The sequence below is a fragment of the Vicugna pacos genome, chromosome 29, assembly GCF_048564905.1.
Source record: "Vicugna pacos chromosome 29, VicPac4, whole genome shotgun sequence".
NCBI lineage: Eukaryota > Metazoa > Chordata > Mammalia > Artiodactyla > Camelidae > Vicugna > Vicugna pacos.
In genome coordinates, this window is record NC_133015.1 from 3,856,607 (window position 1) to 3,876,619 (window position 20,013).

Sequence of the window (20,013 nt, forward strand, 5' to 3'; positions counted from 1 at the left end):
TATTTATCTCCCCCAACAAATAAGTTTCATGTAAACAAGGATTTTGTTTTGTTCACTATTTTATCCTCAGTGCTTGGAAGGGCATCTACCACAAAGTAGGCACTTAATAAACACCTGTTGAAAAATAAACAAAATATCTTAAAACTTTTCTAATGGCTAAGATAACATACCCAATTTCAGCACGGTTCTGTTAGACAATGTTATCTGCAGATAATACACAGTTGAAACTTCTCTTTCTTACATTCAGCATTATTGTATTATTCAAACAGTGTGTCCACTTTAAAGGACATGTCAAATGATTTTGAAGGCTAACATAGTCTTAAGTGGATGAGTCTTTGAATATGATTTCCAGCAAGTCGGAATTACTAAGATCCCATCATCACCACCAGTCCTGGCCAGCAATGAAATTTTTATCGCCACGTTCTAAAATCAAAGAACCACTGGCATCTCATAGCCAGTTTTCTAGACAAGAGAGCCTAAGAGCATTTAACTCCTCCCCAAGTCTGTTTTTAACTTTGCATGACTTGGCCCGAACCACTGGACAAGCCATTTGTCTTTTCTAACATCAGGTTATGTTTCTTTAAAACAGCGCAAATAAAAGTTGCTGCTATTTATACTTTCTTATGCATTTGGCAATGCTGATAAAAGTGACATAGTACTAAATACAGGTCAATTTTGCGCGTGGGAATTGCCACACACACACACACACACAAAGAACTCTTGCACTATAAAGGTTTCAATGTGAGGAAAGAAAGATACACTAATATTCCAGTATGAAAAACACAGAATTCTAAATGCATGGGAGACAGTACGGGAAAGAGGAAAAAATCAGGAGTCAGGGACCTTAGTTTCAATGTTGGTTTTGTGTTTCCGAAGTAATAACGAAAAAGTTAAACTTAATGGAACTTCACTTTTTTTCTCTAAAAGGAAAAAAGCAAACACTTTTAGAGTACCTGACATAGTGCCAGGCAAATTGTAGGTGCTAAATAAATGTGAGCTTCAACCCCTTTGATAAAGAAGGATTCTCAAGTGGGCCTGGCTCCAGGTATGAGCTCATGGGTCTGATGCAAAGGTAAAGTGAAACCAGCCTCTCTGCAGAAGGCATGTGGGCCAACTTCAGAAATGAGCTGTTGAGATTTCCATGATCATTTTTTAATTCGCTAGCATCTCCATAATAGAATCTCATCAAAAATGAACACCTTTTTTTACAAAACTGAATATTAAAATGAAAAATTAGGAAGCTTTTGAAGCGCTCATAAATTTGGGATCAAATCAGCTATTCAATATTTGTCTTTTTGCCTTTTAAATATTCTTTATAGGTTTTTTTTTAAATTCGAAAAGTCAGATAAGTTTCTCACTCCACATCCCGTCATCATTCACATCCTTGTCAGCCTAGTGAGTGTCTCCACACTTTCGTGTGGACTCATATAACTATTTACATGTGATTTAAAACTTTTAGTTTACACATATATATAATGTAAATTATATATATATGTATATATATATATACACACACACGTAGCTCCTGAAATGTATTTTGAAAATTTCTTAATCTCAGAACATAGAATGACTATAATTAATCATCCAAACCAAGAAAGGCTATGCTTTTAAAATTAATGTTTGGACAACAGTTCTACTGAGACTGTCCTGGGAGAACGCGTGTGTGTGGTCATATCAGATCGGACTCATAGTGGATAGTTTCATGGTGCTCTATAACGCAGTTATTCCATAATTTAGTCATTGTTATTAACTGACGTTCATTGAGGTTCCTTCTGGTTTTAGGCCACTCCAAAAAATAAACATAAAAAAGCACTCTGATAAATATTCATTTTCTGGTAATTATTTTCCTGTAGGAGAGAATCCTAAAATTGCACGGCTGAGTCAGGAGGTTTACACTTTAATAGAAAAACACTAAACACGTCAAAGTGCATTCTAAAAAGTATCTCATGTTCCTTCCAATGACATATGAGAGCACACATTTCACCACAAAGAAAATCCGTATTTCCATAGATTGATGTCTTAATCCCTTTTCTGATTAGTTTGTATTTGCTTGTGGTAACATCACATTCTTTTGCTGAAAATATATTTTAAGTTATTAACTACTCTTCTAAATTTCGGATATTTATTTTTTCATATGAATGTAAAATCATTTAATCTCATTTACTAAATAGCAAGGTAGTCAGATATTCATACAGAAATGTTAAAATGCTGAATGGACTGTATTTAAATTACATGAATATTTTAGAAAAGGTGACACTTTATGAAATTAAACTTTGATATCAAATCACAAACGATGTCTTTATTTGCTTTACATTCTTTAATATTTGTATCGATTACTTCACAGAAACCCACAATCTGTTTTTGAATAATTCATTTTTATTTTATATTTTTTCTTGTCATTTTCATTTCTAAATTGATAATTTTTGATTAGAAAAATCATTAAGTTTTGAGCTTATATTATTGACATTTGACCTTACTATTAAAATATTAGTGTTAATTATTAAGATACATTGATCTTCTAGCTAGTAATTAAATAAACACTCTAATTTTTGTGTGTAATCATAGCAAACAAATAAAGAAATTTATTTCCTTTTCCTACTGTTTCATGTTATTGTCTTATTGCATTACGTAAAATTCCCCAAAGAGTATTATGAATGATGCCAGACATTTTTGTCTTGATCTAGATTTAGTCCACAATAGCCTCAGTATCCCATCACTTAAGAAACTTTTCCAATCGGTCTCTAGTAATTCAACTTTATTACATATAAGTATTTTTCTTGTATTTTGTTTTACTCAGAATTTTTATTAGGCACTGCTACCAGATTCTAGAAAGTACCTGTTTGCTTTTGTTTCTATAATTCCGTTTTAGCCTAGTGTCATGTAGTTCAGAATTCCAACATAGAACTGTAAGATAACAAATTTTTTTGTGAAACCACTAAGTCTGCAGTAATTTGGTAGAAAAGCAATAGGATTTTAGTAACTAGAAGTGGGATGTCGCTACATTAAATGCCTAAAATATGAAAACAGAGAAGAGGAACTAGTAGAGAAGATTTTAAAAGATTGTTTTTACAGCTAACTCTACGTATCATCTAGAATTAATTTCTGTGCTTGCAAAAAGATAGAGATGGTATATTTTTATTTGCTTCTGAATTAGGTCAGTGGTCCTAGCAACTTCAAGGTTCTTTCTTTCTCTAGTTACTCTATCTTCAACTTCTTACATTTTCTTCTCTTTTTTTTCTTCTTTCCCCTGAGCTAACCAAATGATCATATTTGTGGGGGCAGACTTTCATATTTACTAAGGATTCAATGATACAAGCTAGTAGCAAATACCAGAAAAACAGGGAGCAATCTGGGATATCTAAGATAGCCATTCAGGTCATTACTTCATCCATTAGACATGCAGTCTTGAGCCCAGAGCACCAGAGGAGGTGTCCAATATAAGACATGTCAGCTCTCCCACAGAGCAGGAAGCATTACAGTCATGAAGTATTTTTAGTTTATTCCCGAATAGGTTATCTTTTTTGACATTTCCCACGAAATTCAACCTCACATATCCTGAGTTTGTTTACCATAAGCAATCCTAAGCAAAGACATTCTTCTAAGAGCATTCCAATGAGAGGAACTCTCTTCCTTCCCAGTACTGAGAGTTTAGTTCCTAACAGCTCCAAAAAGACTAGACTGGGTCATATGCCTGCTTTCTTTCCCTGAGATCATTGCCCCAATAAAAAGAAATGTATTATAGGACAATTGTTTTACTTCCTTCCTCCTCACAGCTTCACGAAACTCTTAAGTGGGTTTTGTTTTTCAGAAATGTCACTCTTTAGATACAATGTAGTCATAGCTGGATAAACACAATGGCATTCAGGTAGAGAAATAGAAATCTTCATTCAAATTGCTCTTTGTGACATAAACTTGTTTACAATTACCTCTAACAAGACAAAAGTAATTCCTGGCAGTTCTGATTCAGGTGAACTGAAGAATGGCATTTTTATTCTTTTATTCTAACATTACTATCTCCTTATATCTGACCCTTTTGCAAACCCATTCAAAATACATTTATACAACTCTCAGCTGTTAAAGGCACGAAAGTGTACTAAAAGACCTCAAGTTCGTATGCCACAATGATTTTCCTACTTTGCACACAATAACTGAATATTTCCTCCTTTCTAAATATTGTCGCATCCCCCAGCCTAAGGAGATACTGTCATGCTTTTATCTGATTTCTTATCACGCATGCACAATAATTCAAAGTTTGCATTTCTCAAGCCTTAATACATTGTCATCCACATCATTAGGCTAAAATCTGAATGCATCTTTCGCTTCTTATTTTATACCTGTATATATAAACCAACACTCTCTAAAGAAAGATTCATTCATAAACAGGAGGCTATAGAAAAGAGAAAACCTCAACTGGAAATAGGATAACTACAATGAACAGCAAAAGAATAAACATGAAAATATAAAAGAGGACTCAAAATCATAGAATGTGGGAGAGGGGAGCAAGTAAATGCAGATTTTAAAATTCTTTTTAGGATGTGTTTGAGTCTATATGATTACTAGTCTAAAGCAAATAGATATAGTAACGGGTTAACATGCTTGAAAAACACGGTAACCAAAAATCAATTCTGCCTCCACAACTTACAAACCCCCGTGTATTTGTGCAAGTGGCTTATGTTCTATAAGCCTTAGTTTCTTCTTATGTAAAATTGGTTTAATAAGCTTAACTCAAAGGATTGTCATTAGGATTAAATGAAATAATGCAAATAAAACAAGTTAATTCAGTAAAATACATGTTAGCTATTTTAATTACTAATATGCAGATTTCTATTAAATTATCCAATTCTAAAATTTTATGACTATCCATGTCTAAATGTGTGTCTGAGACTTTTCTAAGTGCTTTCACTTGTGTCCACATAGTTCCAGAAAGTAATTAGTTTTATACCAAGTTTTCCTGTTAAAACGTTAGGATCTAAGGATTAGAGTAACTTCTTACAACCATAATTCTTAGGAAATGATACAGCATAAGTTAAACTACTGAATTTTTAACTGAAACATTCATGATCTTCTTACCACCTCCTTCTGTCTTCATCAAAGGAAAATATTAATGATGTGATGTAAAAGCTTCATAGAAAAGGAAATTTTTATAAGGTCATAGATGATAGATATGATTTTGATATAAAGTTAGGAGAGAAAAAGGCCTCTTAGCATTGAACAAAGAATTATAGTAATGAATGTGAATGTCTGCTATGGGGGAAGAGATCTTAAGGGTTCAACTTGGTTGGATCACATCATATACTTTGAGATGGACAGAACACATAATTTAGATGAGTAATAAATTGTACCATCCTCACCATTCTCAACTGGAAAGCCTAGACTTTATTAGAAACAAATGGGTTCTCAATTTGAAAACTACTGGGTTCAAAGTTAAGTAGTTTCTTAACTGCAATTTTTACAGCCTGTAACATACTAAGTTGAAACATCATGTGAAGATTCCCAAAATTATTGATCATGGTTCCCGTAGAAACCTTCCTTAAGCTGTCTTTAAAACTTTCCCTCACAACTAGAATGTAATCCTATACCTTATCGTGACCTCCTGACTCTTACATCTTCTTACCACTGTCTACCTGCCCCACAGCCAAAGAAGTACCTCTAGGATTTCTCTAGTCTATCACTTCCAGTTATTTGTTATTTCCTCACTCATCTGAAATAGTCATTAAGTTTCCTGTTTTGTGCTTAATTGTGTATTGTCTCCCTCTTATCTCATCAGAATATGAACTGATGTGATGAGGTTTTGTTTTTTTTTTCAGGTGTCATTCCCCTAGCACCCAGAAGAATGCCTCAGTAATGCAGGTGCTCAAAATTATTTCTTAACTGACCTAATGATAGGTGGATAAAGGGATGATGAGTGGATGAATCTGGACATTCTTTACTGAATGCTTATTTGCAAATATAGAACGTGGCAAAAAAAAATGCCTTCCTCATCTTCCCTTGAACTATCCATTCTGATCAAGCTACATGCATTTGTCTTCTGAACTGGATGCTGTAAAAGGATGTAGGCAACATCTCAGTCACCAAAGACTTTGGCAAACTATCTAATTTTATTTTATTGTTCTTGCTTTATTCTGATTTTTCAACCCCCTTGCAAGATATTCACCCATTTTTCCACATCAATTTTAATCCCATTTCCTGATGTTGTATTGCCCAGATAATCTTCTCTGGAATCCTAATTCCTGTTCTCCAGTTAGGCACTCCTGATTCTTGCATCTGACCTCTTTGATTCACCAGCCGAGTACCTGCCACCTCCCTATTCACTTTCTAACCCAATCTGCTCTCAAGTCCCAGCAAAGCCTACATTCCCAGAGCACCTTAATTCTACATCTCTATAGAGGCCATTTGTTTGGATATTTGTTAACTTATCTTTAAATATTCTGTTATTTTTTTCAAATCTGTCTTATTTTAACAAGTTCAATAAACTACCAACACATAAACATTATTGTAAAGAATGAATGAGCCTATCAGAAAAGTCTAGCACAACTGCATAGAACAGCATACAGCATAGGAGCCCCGGCAGGTACAGAAATATTATGTGTTAATATTTTATGTTAGGAGTCCTTTCCTTACATAATATCCTGAATTTTTAGCCAACATATAAATAAATAGTAAACTATTAAATTTTACAGAGACAGAGCAAATTCCTCCTCCAAGAAATCTATGTATCTTTTACCAACATCTTTCCAATAGATCCAAGGCTGAAAATAGATGGACGTAGAGTTATGAATGCATTTCCTACAAGCAAGTCAGGGAAGCATTTAGGAATTAGAACTAATTTTAGTTCACATTGAACTCCTAACAAATGGTAGCCACAAGCAATTTTGTGGAATTTTATACATGCTAAGACATTATAAATTATAGAATGAAAGTTTTGTCTTACATGTTATAATGCATTTCATTTTTTTTTTCCTTTGAGACTTTGGATGGTTTCTAACCTGACATTTCAATCTAATAGCCTTAATTCAGTATCTATGCTATAGCATCCTAAGAAAAGAGGAGCTGTGTAATGCTCACACTGAATATAAAGACTTGCTTATTATGAATCTCATGCCTTTGGAAAAGAAGACCATTGTGATCATCTTCAAGTAGATTTACCGATAACTCTGCAAATATTTCCTGATCAGTTTTCATTAAATTTTGGTGGATGTTTATCTGACATAATCTATTGAGGCTAATTTTGATTATTGATTTTTCTAACTTTTTGCTTTCTCTTTGTAAGTTACTAAGTTCTACTTAGTTTTCTGTGTGTTAATAGACACCAAAACTGTATAGGGCGTTTGCTATGTTCTAGAAATATGTAACTAAATTTTAAGCTGCTTTTAAAATTATTTTGCTAGGGGATTTTTAAGTGCAGTATTTTTTTTAAAGAGGTGAATTTATGTTTCTGCCATCTCTTGTATAAACGGTGTTCTTATGACAAAAAATATCCAAAAATACTTCTAAATCTTGTGCTAAATCTTAACATACACCTTCTTTATACACATATATTTTCTTATTCCTAAATGTGCCTTGCACTTCATCTTGAGTAGATTTCTAAATATTAAGAATAAAAGAATGATCATGAAAAGCACATTCATTTCATGTCCTAGTTTGGAAACTTTTACTTTTCTAAGAAATTCCCAGAAAATCTTGCCTTTTTGCCAGTTGTTTGACTCAGGGTAGAAGCTTTCTAGTTGCTATAACAAACAAACCAAAGTCTTGGCTGCTTAATTCAACAAACGTTCGTCACTTGCACAGAGTCTAATACAGATGCTCCTGGCTGAGTTATTCGTATGGGCAGTCCCATCCCAGGGCCCAAGTTCCCACCGTCATGTGGTTCTGCTGTCTTGGAGCACTGCACTTCCAGACAGTGAGTGAGATCATGAAATATGACATCTTTCATGGCCAGGCTGTAACAGTTTCCCTGTACTTTGTTAACTGGAGCCAGTTACATGGCTCCGACCTAACAGCAAAAGAGACTGAGGAATTTAATTTTCCTCTGTGCTTAGAAAGAGAGAAGAGAGAAGACGAGCCTCTAGTCCGTCTCTGCCACGCAGGCACACTGGTCTAGAAGGTGGTAGAGGAAGTCAATATTGACAATGGGAGCAAAAGTCCTCAGTGATAGTTTCTTTTATTTAAACTGTCCTATTAGGGTCTCGGGTTAAGGAATCAGATTTTAAAATGTAGTATTCTCATTATTTGTGCATAACTCTGTAAATAGAAATGATTTTATCTAATTACTCACAAGACACATTTTACTCAGTTAAATGCTTTTGTAAAAAATGGAATGATAGTCAACATTTAGCAATCAGACAAGAATTATATCAGAAATATTCTTCAGAAACAGTGTGGCACATTACAAGACAGATGAAGTGCAGAGTAAATATTCATTTCACTGTGTTTCAGTGGCTATAATGCATGTTGGCTGTAACTATCATGTACATATTGATGGGTCGCACTATGGCCTACATTTTGTTTTTCTTTTTCATGAATTATCTGTAAGGGATCAATATTGTGCAGGGGATTAGTCTTGCGGGTAAATAGCCAGAAGGTAAAAATACTAGACTACGAAAGCATGTTTGGAATTATCAGAAGCTGTACCACCAAATTAATCAGATACAAACTATTTTAGTTTCCAATAATTAACCCAGATTTTTGTAATATAAATATTCAAACTTATCAGGAATACAATGCAGTTATAAGTTTATAAAATTAATTTGTGTACATATAGATTTGGAGTCTTTCTAAAAATATTGAAATGTAAGTTTTACAGAGAAACTTGGCCTGAAGTTTTATGTGAGCTAATTCTAAAACCATGTCTAAGAAATATAAGATTTTCATCAATCTTTAAGTTGGTTTGAACTTGATAACTGATTAGTATTGCATCTTCTGCTAAATCAGCGAGGCACACTGACATGGCTCGGTAATTTTCTATTAGCCAAAAAACCATAATAATTTCCTTCCATTTATAGAAAATTACAATTACGAAGCATACAAAATATATTCTAAGTGAAGATACTATATTACCTAAAATTTTATATGACTTATCAAAATTTGCTGAAAATAAATTCATGATTAAGGCATCATATAATTAATCAAAACTATGAAAGTTAAGGACTAAAACTGAACTAATTATTATCAGAATGCTTCATGTCCAGGTAAGCAAGAGCTGCAGCATGAACTCCATTTGTGATAACGTATGAAAGCCAAGATTCTACCCGGCGGCATTTCAAATTGTATTATTTGTATTCAGGGTCAAATATCTATTTTAATATCACCTATGTTGTTGGTGGCTTCACCTAAATATATTGAACTAATGCTTCTATAATTCTGTGTCAGTAGAAGTAGTACTGGTCATCAATCATCGTCTTTAGAAAAGTCTAGTTTCCAACAATGCTAACAATTTTCTTGAGAGAAAAATACCAGCCAATGTTTAAGCCCATTAATTAAGAACATATGCAAACCCTGCCTTTCTTTACTGTTGAAATAATTCATCTATCTACTCCTATATCAGATACTTGATGCATTTATGTATTTTTAAAACTTAAAATCTATAGAAAGAATCCAAGATAAATATATGATCATAAATAAAAATTGGTTAAAGTAGCAGAAATGAAAAAATAAGGAGGGTAAGGAAGAAATAATAATGAGTTTATCTTGGTAAAGGAAGCTATCACAATTAAAGGCAAAGGTAACTTTATGCTTTCTAGCAATCTAGGAAAAGTGGAAATTATCATGAATTTTACTGCCTGTTAAAAGGAAGCATGCCATTTCACACAAAGAGAGAAATTTGTTCTGGAAACCTAATGAAAAATTAACGTATGTGAATTGATTGACCTTAAATCATTAAAAAATTTTCTATGAAATAGTTTAAGAATTTTAATAATGGGATATATTATTTATATGTAAGTGCATAAGAGAATGAAGGAGACCATATATTGGTGGACAAAAAAGGTATCATGTAACCAAGAGTTATTGTTAGATTGACTGATTTTCAGTGTCATCAGTGTTTATAAAATCATAGGTTCTTTCCCACCTGTCATAATATTAAGAGAAAAAAATCCACTTGAGAGCACCATCAAGAGGAATCCTAAACCAGAAAACTAACCCAGATTTATGAAAGTGTTTGAAAATCAGTGGGTTTATTAACAAATTTTAAAAAGTATTTACTGCTTATCCAGGAAGGATGTAGGTGCTATGGGATATAAAAATGAACAATGGCATATTCCTTGCCCTAAAGAAATTTATAATTAAATTACCAAGATAAGACATAAACAATGATTGAACTGAAAACTGTAGAATAGCCATTCTATAAAAGCAACGTGTAAAAACAGTAGAAGAGTGATATTCAGTGCAGCATTCTTTGTGTATTTTAAATGAGTCAGCATGTCAAGCACTCAACGTGATCTAAAGTCACAAACACAACTTTACAAAGATGGAAGGATCTATTATATCCTGGCATTTACTGAGCATCCATGGATGCTCAGTAAACAAAACTGGAAATTGCTATCTTTTCAATTGAAAGTTTATTTCTATTGCCTGGGGAGACTTCCCAAAGAGGAAAAGAAATGGCCATGCCTGAGTACAAGGAATGTGAGCTGTCAATCAATTAATCAAGAAAATGCCCCCTAAGCTAGCATACAAGGAAAAACAAAGAAGCAGGGCCATTTTTCCTCTCTTGGGTCGGCCCCCTCCAAGTTCTCGGGGGTGTGCTATATGTTACTACTTTTTTACTTCTCTAATAAAATCTTCTGTTTGTATCATGCTTTTTGTCTTTCATTAAAAATTCACTTTTTGGGGGTGACTAAGAATGGAGGTAATTTTGATTCTCCTTCTCCTGGTAACATAACAGTTAAATACAAGATATTTATGTATTTACCAAAGAGGTCCTTATCTTCAATTATGGCCATCTCAACGTTGTTCCCAGTGACCACTGTGCATGTAAAAGGAACTTGAAGAAGAACGCTAATCTCACCAAAGGACTCCTTTTCCTGAAGTGTACCCATATAAACAAGTTTTTGAACTTTTTTCTGTAAGAGATACAGATCATTGCTGTTTAATGAAACCCCTTGCATTAGATGGATAGATATGTTTACTATCAGAAAGTCACTGTTCACGAATGATTTTGGTATATGGTAGTTAAAATAATTTAGCAGTTTCATGCAAATCCGAGAAAACATTTACTTATACGTGTAGTTAAATTATATTTGGGCAAGAATAAGTTGATAAGACAACTTCAGCATGTCTAAGATAGTTGAAATCACTGTCATTTAGTGATCTACAAGTTTAATGTTTTAATCCACCAAGATGCTTAGGAAATACTGAGCTCATTCCATTTTGCAAGGTCCTAGGCTGCCGTTTTATAAGCATAACTTAGCTTACTATGTTTTGTGAATGACTGTTTGTTATCTCAGCCCCTGTTGCAAGGCACACTTGTTGGACGAACAGAGAAGAAGGAAAATAAACAGAGTGTGCCAGGAATGGAACTGATGAGGTTAACTGCAAAAAGGTGAAATTCTACCCTGACATTTCTGTTTAAATAAAATTAAAAAAAGAAGTGGAAAGTGTGTTTGATTCAGGAAACCAGCAATTTAGGTCCAAATTAGGAACTTTGTGGACAATAGCCTGCAGTATTTTCAGTATGCATGGTTCTGGAGAACAAGTTGAAACTCATAATTATCTTCTCAGGGAGAGCTCAACAGTATTGAAACAGGGATGAGCTGGTGAGCAATAAGATTGGAAAAAATAATTGAATATAGCCCTCAGGGTAGGAGGGTGACAGGAACTCACAAGAAGGGAAAGTCTTTACCAAGTATCCTGGAGTCAAAAGCCAATATCTAAGATATGTCACTGATATGAATGGTGAATCTTTGCACTGAATATGACTATAACAGGAGAATTCAATGAAATCGGCATATTAAATTGAATTCCACTGAAGACTCCTGACCAACCGAGATGAACTAGTTCTAACTTTTCTGTCACTATGCATTAATGTTTTGCTTATTCTTGAATTTCATAAAACTGGAATCACACAGAATACACTCTCCTGGTTTGACTTTTTACCCAATCTCATGCTTTGAGATTCATCCATATTCTCATATGTATCATGGTTTCTTTTTATTGAGGCATGACATTACATTGAAAAAACAATTCTAAAAATTTTCTATCCATTCAACTGTCAATGAGCACTTGGATTACGTACAGTTTTTGGCTTATGAAGATTCATGTAAGTCTTTCTGTAAACACATATTTTCATTTCTCTTGAGTAAATATCTAGAGTGGAATTTCTGGGTCATGTGTTAAGGATATTTTAGCCAATTTGATATGCATATAGCAGTAGCTTGTTGTGGCTTTAATTTGCATTTCTTTGTTAAATAAGGATGTCCAGAATCTGTTTAACATGCTTATTGCTCATTCCTAAGTCTTACAACTTAGCATGTCTAACAACTTATTTTACATTCCTATATCTTACAACCCATAAAAAGAAGAAAAGAAACACAGCAAAAAAGTCCAAAAAAATTGATGAGAAATTTTACAAAAAAAAGACAAATAACAATTGTCTAATAAGCACATGACAATATGTTCAATAATTCCTATTCATTAGGGAAGATTAATTGATTAAAAAGAATACAAAAGTTTAAAACTTACCACTTTTTTTGATTGTGGTTTGGAAAGTCCTACAATATTTCTATAAATCTTACAGTATCCAGAATTAATATAAGCCACAAAGGAGATTATATTTCCACTTTCCACTATCACTGAAAACAAGAGAGATAATTCATTATTTCACACATTCTTCTATAAGAAATTATTTTAGGTATTATGGCAATAAAAGTTGACATATTTAATTCAACAACTATTAATAATAAATTTCCCAGTGGGTGCCATTTTATAGGCAATACTCGAAATATGATAAAAATTTACATCTGGTATTTATATCTACAACTAATACAGAAGTAAACATTGATAAAGACTTTGGCAGTAAAATCAATGGTGAGCTAGTAATCTGTCTGGTTCTAGAGAGATAAAGAGGAGTGTGGGGCAAGCCCCAAATCATAGAATTTGCTGATTTTTACAGTGAAGATATTTCTACCATGGTTAGTTTCAAACTGCTAATGGTTTTAACAACTGGTTCAAAAAAAAATCCCTGAATACCTAACCTTCAGATCTTCAGAACTCAGTTACAATAAAAACATTACAAGGTTATTTGTCATTAATCATTTATTTTGCTAAAATAAAAATTTATGGTGACTCTTCTACTGTCCTAACATCATGTTTCTCACAGTCAAACAGTGATACTATAAAGTTATTTTCAACTATTGTTATAATATATGTAGAATTATCTATAAATTGTATATAGGCTTGGAAAATGCATTTCATAGATTCTACTCTTCAAAGCAAAGAGCACTCTTTGAAAAGGTTCTATGATAGTAGAGACTGATTTTACTTCTTTCAGTCAATCAATAGGACATAAAGGAAGACATAGGGGCTTCTGGCAATTGTTACAGCTAAAGAAAAGGATGCACTTAGATAGCAAAGAAACCCATTATTCTTAGCCTGCAGAGATGCACTGCTGGAAATCTCCTCTTGAAAGTCAAACCTTAGATAGCTCATAGAGAAGCGTACATAACATTAAAGAGAATAAGGATCATGGCAATTTGTATTAAAGGCAAGATAAGGGGGGAGGGTATAGCTCAGTGGTAGAGTGTATGCCTAACATGCACAAGGTCTTGAGTTCAATCTCCAGTACGTCCATTAAATAAATAAATAAATAAATAAATAAATAAATAAATAAATAAACCTAATTACCCCCCCCCTAAAAAAACCAAGCTAAGTATGAAAAAAATAAAGGCAAGGCAAGAATGGAAAAGTGGAACCACTGCAGCAAAGCCTATGAGGCAATCTCACCCCTTAGAAGGGACATTTGCTGCCAGAGTAATTGTCTATGGCCTTTATACTAATCTTAAAAAATGTTTATTTTAATGAAGATAATTTTCATCCAGGTAAGTAGGGTGAATTTAATGACATTACAAAAAAAAATGTGTCTCATCATAGTTCAATAAGAAATTTTAAATATTATTTTTGACTAGAAAATTAATCACTCCCATTGCCTTAAAAAAAAAACTTTACACCTCTCTAGTGTTATTTTTTTTAAAATTTCACTCATGCAGCCTCTGATCCTGCTTGCCATTACAAAGAACGTATATCAGTGATGCTGAGATAAATATCATCATCTCTATACCCTTTCCTTGTGGGTTACATAAAAAACGACAAACACCACAGAAAGAGTCAAAGGTTTATAACACTATCTTAAATGAAAAAATTTAGTCACGGACTATGTAGATGAAATTTTATTCATTAATATTTAGGAAATAAATGGTTGATTTGTATTTAAAAATTAGGTTTTAAAGAGCCTTGTCAAAACTCAGATTCCTACTCTAAAACCTGAAAGCATTGGACCAATATGAAAAGGACAAACCTGATTTTGTCTTCAAGGTAAATAAGGAGAAGAACACCAGAAAGATTGATGCACAGTGAATAGCAGGTATTGTTATTGTTTTTTTCTTTCTGCTGTTTATCATATGCCAGAAAATAGTCACAAACCTAATAAAACTATTTTATATCAATTCTCGGATCAGTTAGAAGGAGTCATGATAAAGAAGGATAATTCCCAATTGGCCATTAGCATCAGCACTGGGACGGTTAAGGTCTCAGTTTAAATGGAAACTAGTGATTAGAAAGATTGTTAAAGGACATCTTCTTAACTGAGATAAAGTCAAGCCCATTAGCCTAGCAGAGCGAAACGCAGCTCTGGAGTAGAAGCGTACCTGCGTTATCGGGAAGACTGATGCAGCTTCACGCAGGACATGCATTACCTACATGGATACCCGTTCTCCCTGTAAAACTAGACTACTTGTAAAAGAACAACATAAAAGAATAGTGCTAATGAATGCTATTTGGAACTTTACCTTCAATTTGGGGAAGTATTTTTGGACACGTTTACCTTATAAATATACTCAGTTTGCTTTTTTAATGTTAAGAAAGATACTGGTTAGAAAAGACTTTACATTTGCTGAATATTTCTGGAAAGGTTCATACTAAAGAAACTTTAGCCCATATTAAATGCTACTTCTTTATTATTTAAAAATATATATTTATATGCAGATAAATAGCATGTATGGCTAAGCAGAAGCAAATCCTGAATAGAAATGCATGTCAGAGAAAATGATCATTGATTAATTATCTAATTTCCAATTGATTCATTATCTAATTTCCTTCTGAATTCATGGCATATTAAAATAGGTCATTCTTCTAACAAATGAGTACTATATGTAAAATACCCTTCTGCATATTAAGTACTTGCCACTTCACATGAGAAATTAAAAAATAAGTGGACACTTCTCTAAGCTCACAAAAATAAAACTTGGAAAAACAGTTATATTAATTATTGATAGAGGAAGACCGAAAAATATGGGTGGTAGAAATTTAAATTTTCAACATGACTCAGAAACTATTTTAAGAAAATAGTTTACCAAAATAACACATTTATGGAATCATTTGAAAGAACATAGAGAGTATGACTGATTACTCCCTGCAAAATAGGGCAGATGAAGAAGGTTGGTGTCAGGGTTCCCCCACGTTTTCTCTCCTCCCCCACGTTCCCCCATCTTCCCCTCCACTCTCCAAGACAGGACAAATGCTAGGGCTTGGAGCCATTTATAGGTCAAGGCAGATGGGATTATGGAGATTTGATGCCCAGCCTGAGAGCCGAGAAAGCCATACCCTTACCTCAACTCTGTCACCAGATTCAAATATTAGGTCAAATTTTGCCCTCTCAATGAAATCTACCATTTCCAGTCTATTTTATCCTACAGTTTAATCTGTTTTTCCCAATTCCCTTATCCCACTCCGCTTTTTGCCCCATAGTTTTGTTACCAACTAACATACTATAATTTACTGATTTATTTCTTGTGCTTACTGTGTATTATATCCTCTAGGGACTAGAATGCAAGCTCCATCAAGAATCTTTATCTTTTCTTCACTCATATATCTGCATAGTAGCCACTCAATAAATATTTATTGAAAACAAAAGATCTCAATATTAAATGGCAATTTCCCTCAAAAGATTAACTGAGCACAAAAGCAAGCTCAGAATATGATAACTTAGGCTTTTATGAACCAAAGTAGCTTAACTGAAAATTTTGGATAAAATATTTTTAAATATATGAGGTGGTAAAAGGAAAAAAAAAATCACAAAAAAATGAATAAAAAGGAAGTGCAGTTACAGGGGTTAAAAATCCCTAGAGCCAGTGGCAATGTTTGTCTGAGGGATCAGATGTGGATATCCTCCATCATAAAAGCTCAAAGAGTAATATTCTTGGGGGGTGAACTAGAAAAAGCCCGCCTCAGAATCACAAAAGACTCAGAACTGCCAAAGCAATACTGAAGGAAAAGAATAAAGTTGGAGGAATAATCCTCTTAGGCTTTAGACAATACTACAGAGATACAGTAATCAAAACAGCATGGTAATGGTACAAAAACAGGCATATGGATCAGTGGATCAGAACAGAGAGCTCAGAAATAAACCCACAGACTTTTGGTCAATTAATCTGTGATAAAGGAAGCAAGAATATACAATGGAGTAAAGACAGTCTCTTCAACAAATGCTGTTGGGAAAACTGGACAGCTAAATGTAAATCAATGAAGTTAGAACATTCCCTCACACCATACACAAAAATAAACTTAAAATGGCTTAAAGGCTTAAGCATAAGACAAAGCACTATAAACCTCCTAGAAGAAAACATAGGAAAAACATTCTCTGACATAAATCTTAGCAACATTCTCCTAAGGCAATAGAAAGAAAACCAAAAATAAATAAATGGCATCTAATTAAATTTATAAGCTTTTGCACAGCAAAAGAAACATAAGCTAAACAAAAAGACAACTTACAGAATAGAAAATATTTTCAAAAGATGAGACTGACAAGGACTTGACTTCCAGAACAGCTCATACAACTTAATAAGAAAAAAACAAACAACTCAATCCAAAAATGGGCAGAAGACCTAAACAAGCAATTCTCCAATGAAGACATACAAATGGCCAATAGGCATATGAAAAAATGCTCAACATCGCTAATTATCAGAGAAATGCAAATCAAAACTATAATGAGGTATCACCTCACACCAGTCAGAATGGCCATCACCAAAAACTCTACAAATAATAAATGCTGAAGAGGGTGTGGAGAAAAGGGAGCCCTCCTACACTGCTGGTGGGAATGCAGTTCAGAGCAGCCATCATGGAAAATAAGATGGAGATTCCTCAAAAAACTAAAAATAAATGTATCCTATGGGTCAGCAGGCCCACTCCGGGGCATATATCCAGAGGAAACTCTAATTTGAAAAGATACATGCACCACAATGTTCATAGAGCACTGTATTCAATAGTCAAGACATGGAAACAAACTAAATGTCCATAAACAGATGACTGGATAAAGAAGTTGTGATATATTTATATAATGGAATACTACTTGGCCATAAAAAAGAATAAAATAATGCCATTTGCATCAACATGGATGGACCTGGACATCGTCATTCTAAGTGAAGTAAGCCAGAAAGAGAAAGAAAAATGCCATATGATATCACTTACATGTGGAATCTAAAGAAAAAGACAAATTAACTTATTTACAAAACAGAAAGAGACTCAAAGACATAGAAAACAATCTTATGGTTACTGTGGGTGGGGGAGGGTAGGGGGTGGGAAGAGATACATTGGGAGTTCTAGATTTGCAGATACTAACTACCATATATAAAATATGTAAACAACAAGTTTCTACTGTACAGCACAGAGAACTGTATTTAATATCTTATAGTAACCTATAATGAAAAAGAATATGTAAATGAATATATATATATATATATATATGTATGTCTGAACTGTCATGCTGTACACCAGAAATTGACACAACATTGTAAACTGACTGTACTTTGATTAAAGAAGAATAGAAAAGAAAAATCCCACCCACCTCACAAAGAGAGTTCATGAAAATGTTTTCCTCTTAGCTGTGGTGCTAAAAGAAATGGAAAAGAGAAAAGAAAGTCTCTCTGAAAATTCTTAACCATGATCATATTATTGGGGCTAGAATCTACACCATCTAGAGACACTAAATATTTTTAATCATAGTGCTGTTTTTACAAATCTAAATGCCTGGAAAAAATGCTTTCTGTATATATTAATGTTTATCCAGGCTTCAAAGATTTCCCACATATATGAAGATACTATTTAGGGAAAGTGAGCCCTTAATAAAATATACATTACCACACACACACACACACACACACATACATAAATATATACAAAAATTAAATTATGCATAAATATGGTACATATTTTATATATTACCAAATGTATTAACAAACCATTAATTATAGTCACCACTTTATTATAAACATAAACATATATATATACCCACATTACTATAGATATTTTGAGTATACATGTACACATGACACATACCAGACTGTGAAATGATGAAATAGAAAATATAAAGTAAAATTACACTTGTAAAATACAAGAGATTCTTAGAATTAATCAACTTGATTAGCCAAATTAACCAAATAGAATATCAGAAAAACTATAGTCAATCCAAACAAAAATATTATCAAGTGTAATATATGTTCAACTAAAAAACTAATGCTATATCCCCAAATTTTACCAGTAAAGTTAAGTTAAGCATTACATGATTTGTTTTGCATTTTAATCAAGGATCCATTTCAAAGGCCCATGCATTTAAATATTAGTTTATTTGAATCAAAATTTAAAAATTGAACAGTCACCTCATCAGGAATTTTCCAAGAGCCCTGAACTGCTTTCTCTTTAGTAGTCAACAGAGCTAATGAATCTTTCCTGTTCTTGACACACTTTTCTGCTTTTCTCTTATGAGCCTCCGCTTCTTAGTGCTGAGGATACACTCAGACTATCCTCTGTGCCCTGTACTGAAAGGGTCAGATTTTTCCTTCCTAAAAATTTCTCTACTATATTCCAAAAAAATGGACAAATTCTTGTACTAACCATCAATTCCCTTCCTTTAAAAAATTGGATTAAATCTTAGACTTAGATAATTAAACTGGCATTAGTCTCCAACTTTGAATTCTCTTTATTTTTCCATTCTCAGCAGATGATAGATATATATAGATTAACAGGTAGATACAGATAGATAGGTAGATAGATTGATTTTACATAGGCATCATTATGAACATATATTCTCAAAACTAGAGGTCTGAATATATATATTTGAATCTATATGTTAGGTGTAGGGGTGTGTATATATATTTTACTGATTCCACATTTATATATTTCTTCTTTACATATATGCTGTTTATTCATCATATTTTAAGAGGACTGATGCTCAAAGATCTGTTATACATTGCTTTGGTTAACACTGCTGCTCTTGTTACATAAACTTGTAGTGAGCCTGCTATTTTCAGAATTACACATTTGGTTTTCTCTTTTTATTTGAATTTGGAGCACTACTTTGTAATGCTGGATTTAATTTCCCTCATGCTTGAGGACTGCTTTAGTAAATATATAAAATGCATTTACCTGTGTCTACAACAAAGTAAATACTATATACAAATCTGCTTTTATACTAAATTTTGATCCTTAGGTGTTTCAGATGTTTCAGTCATGTCTGAGCTCTTAATTAAAAAACACAAAAGGAACGAAAACACCATGAGCAAGAGTCAGCAGAAGCTCACACTCTAGATACAGACCTCCAAATACCACACACACTGGAATTACCAGAATGTAAATTCTTACATATGAAATATTAAATAATACAAGGGTAATTTCTGCGAGGACTTGTGTAAGAGAAACACTTTTCTTACAAGTTTGGGAGAATTCAATAGAACAACTGACTTTTTTTTTTTTTGATTACTAAAAACATTCCTTTTTAAAATGACTTGGTCTTTTCTAGTTTTCTAGCTC

At 33.2% G+C, this 20,013-nt stretch overlaps 1 protein-coding gene across 8 annotated transcripts in view; it reads right to left on the reverse strand.

Moving 5' to 3' along the window:
* The window catches only part of CNBD1 (cyclic nucleotide binding domain containing 1), a 299,007-nt gene that overhangs the window by 74,647 nt on the left and 204,347 nt on the right, over window positions 1-20,013 (reverse strand). For all 8 annotated transcript variants that reach the window (XR_012065401.1, XM_072951719.1, XM_072951718.1 and 5 more), the window contains 2 exons: window positions 12,679-12,788; window positions 10,910-11,060 (listed from right to left, as the gene is read on the reverse strand). Coding sequence is in view for 7 of the 8 variants with exons in the window: in XM_072951719.1 (XP_072807820.1) it covers window positions 10,910-11,060; window positions 12,679-12,788 (261 nt within the window). In the remaining variant the exon portion in view is untranslated. The remainder of the gene's footprint in view (window positions 1-10,909; window positions 11,061-12,678; window positions 12,789-20,013) is intronic.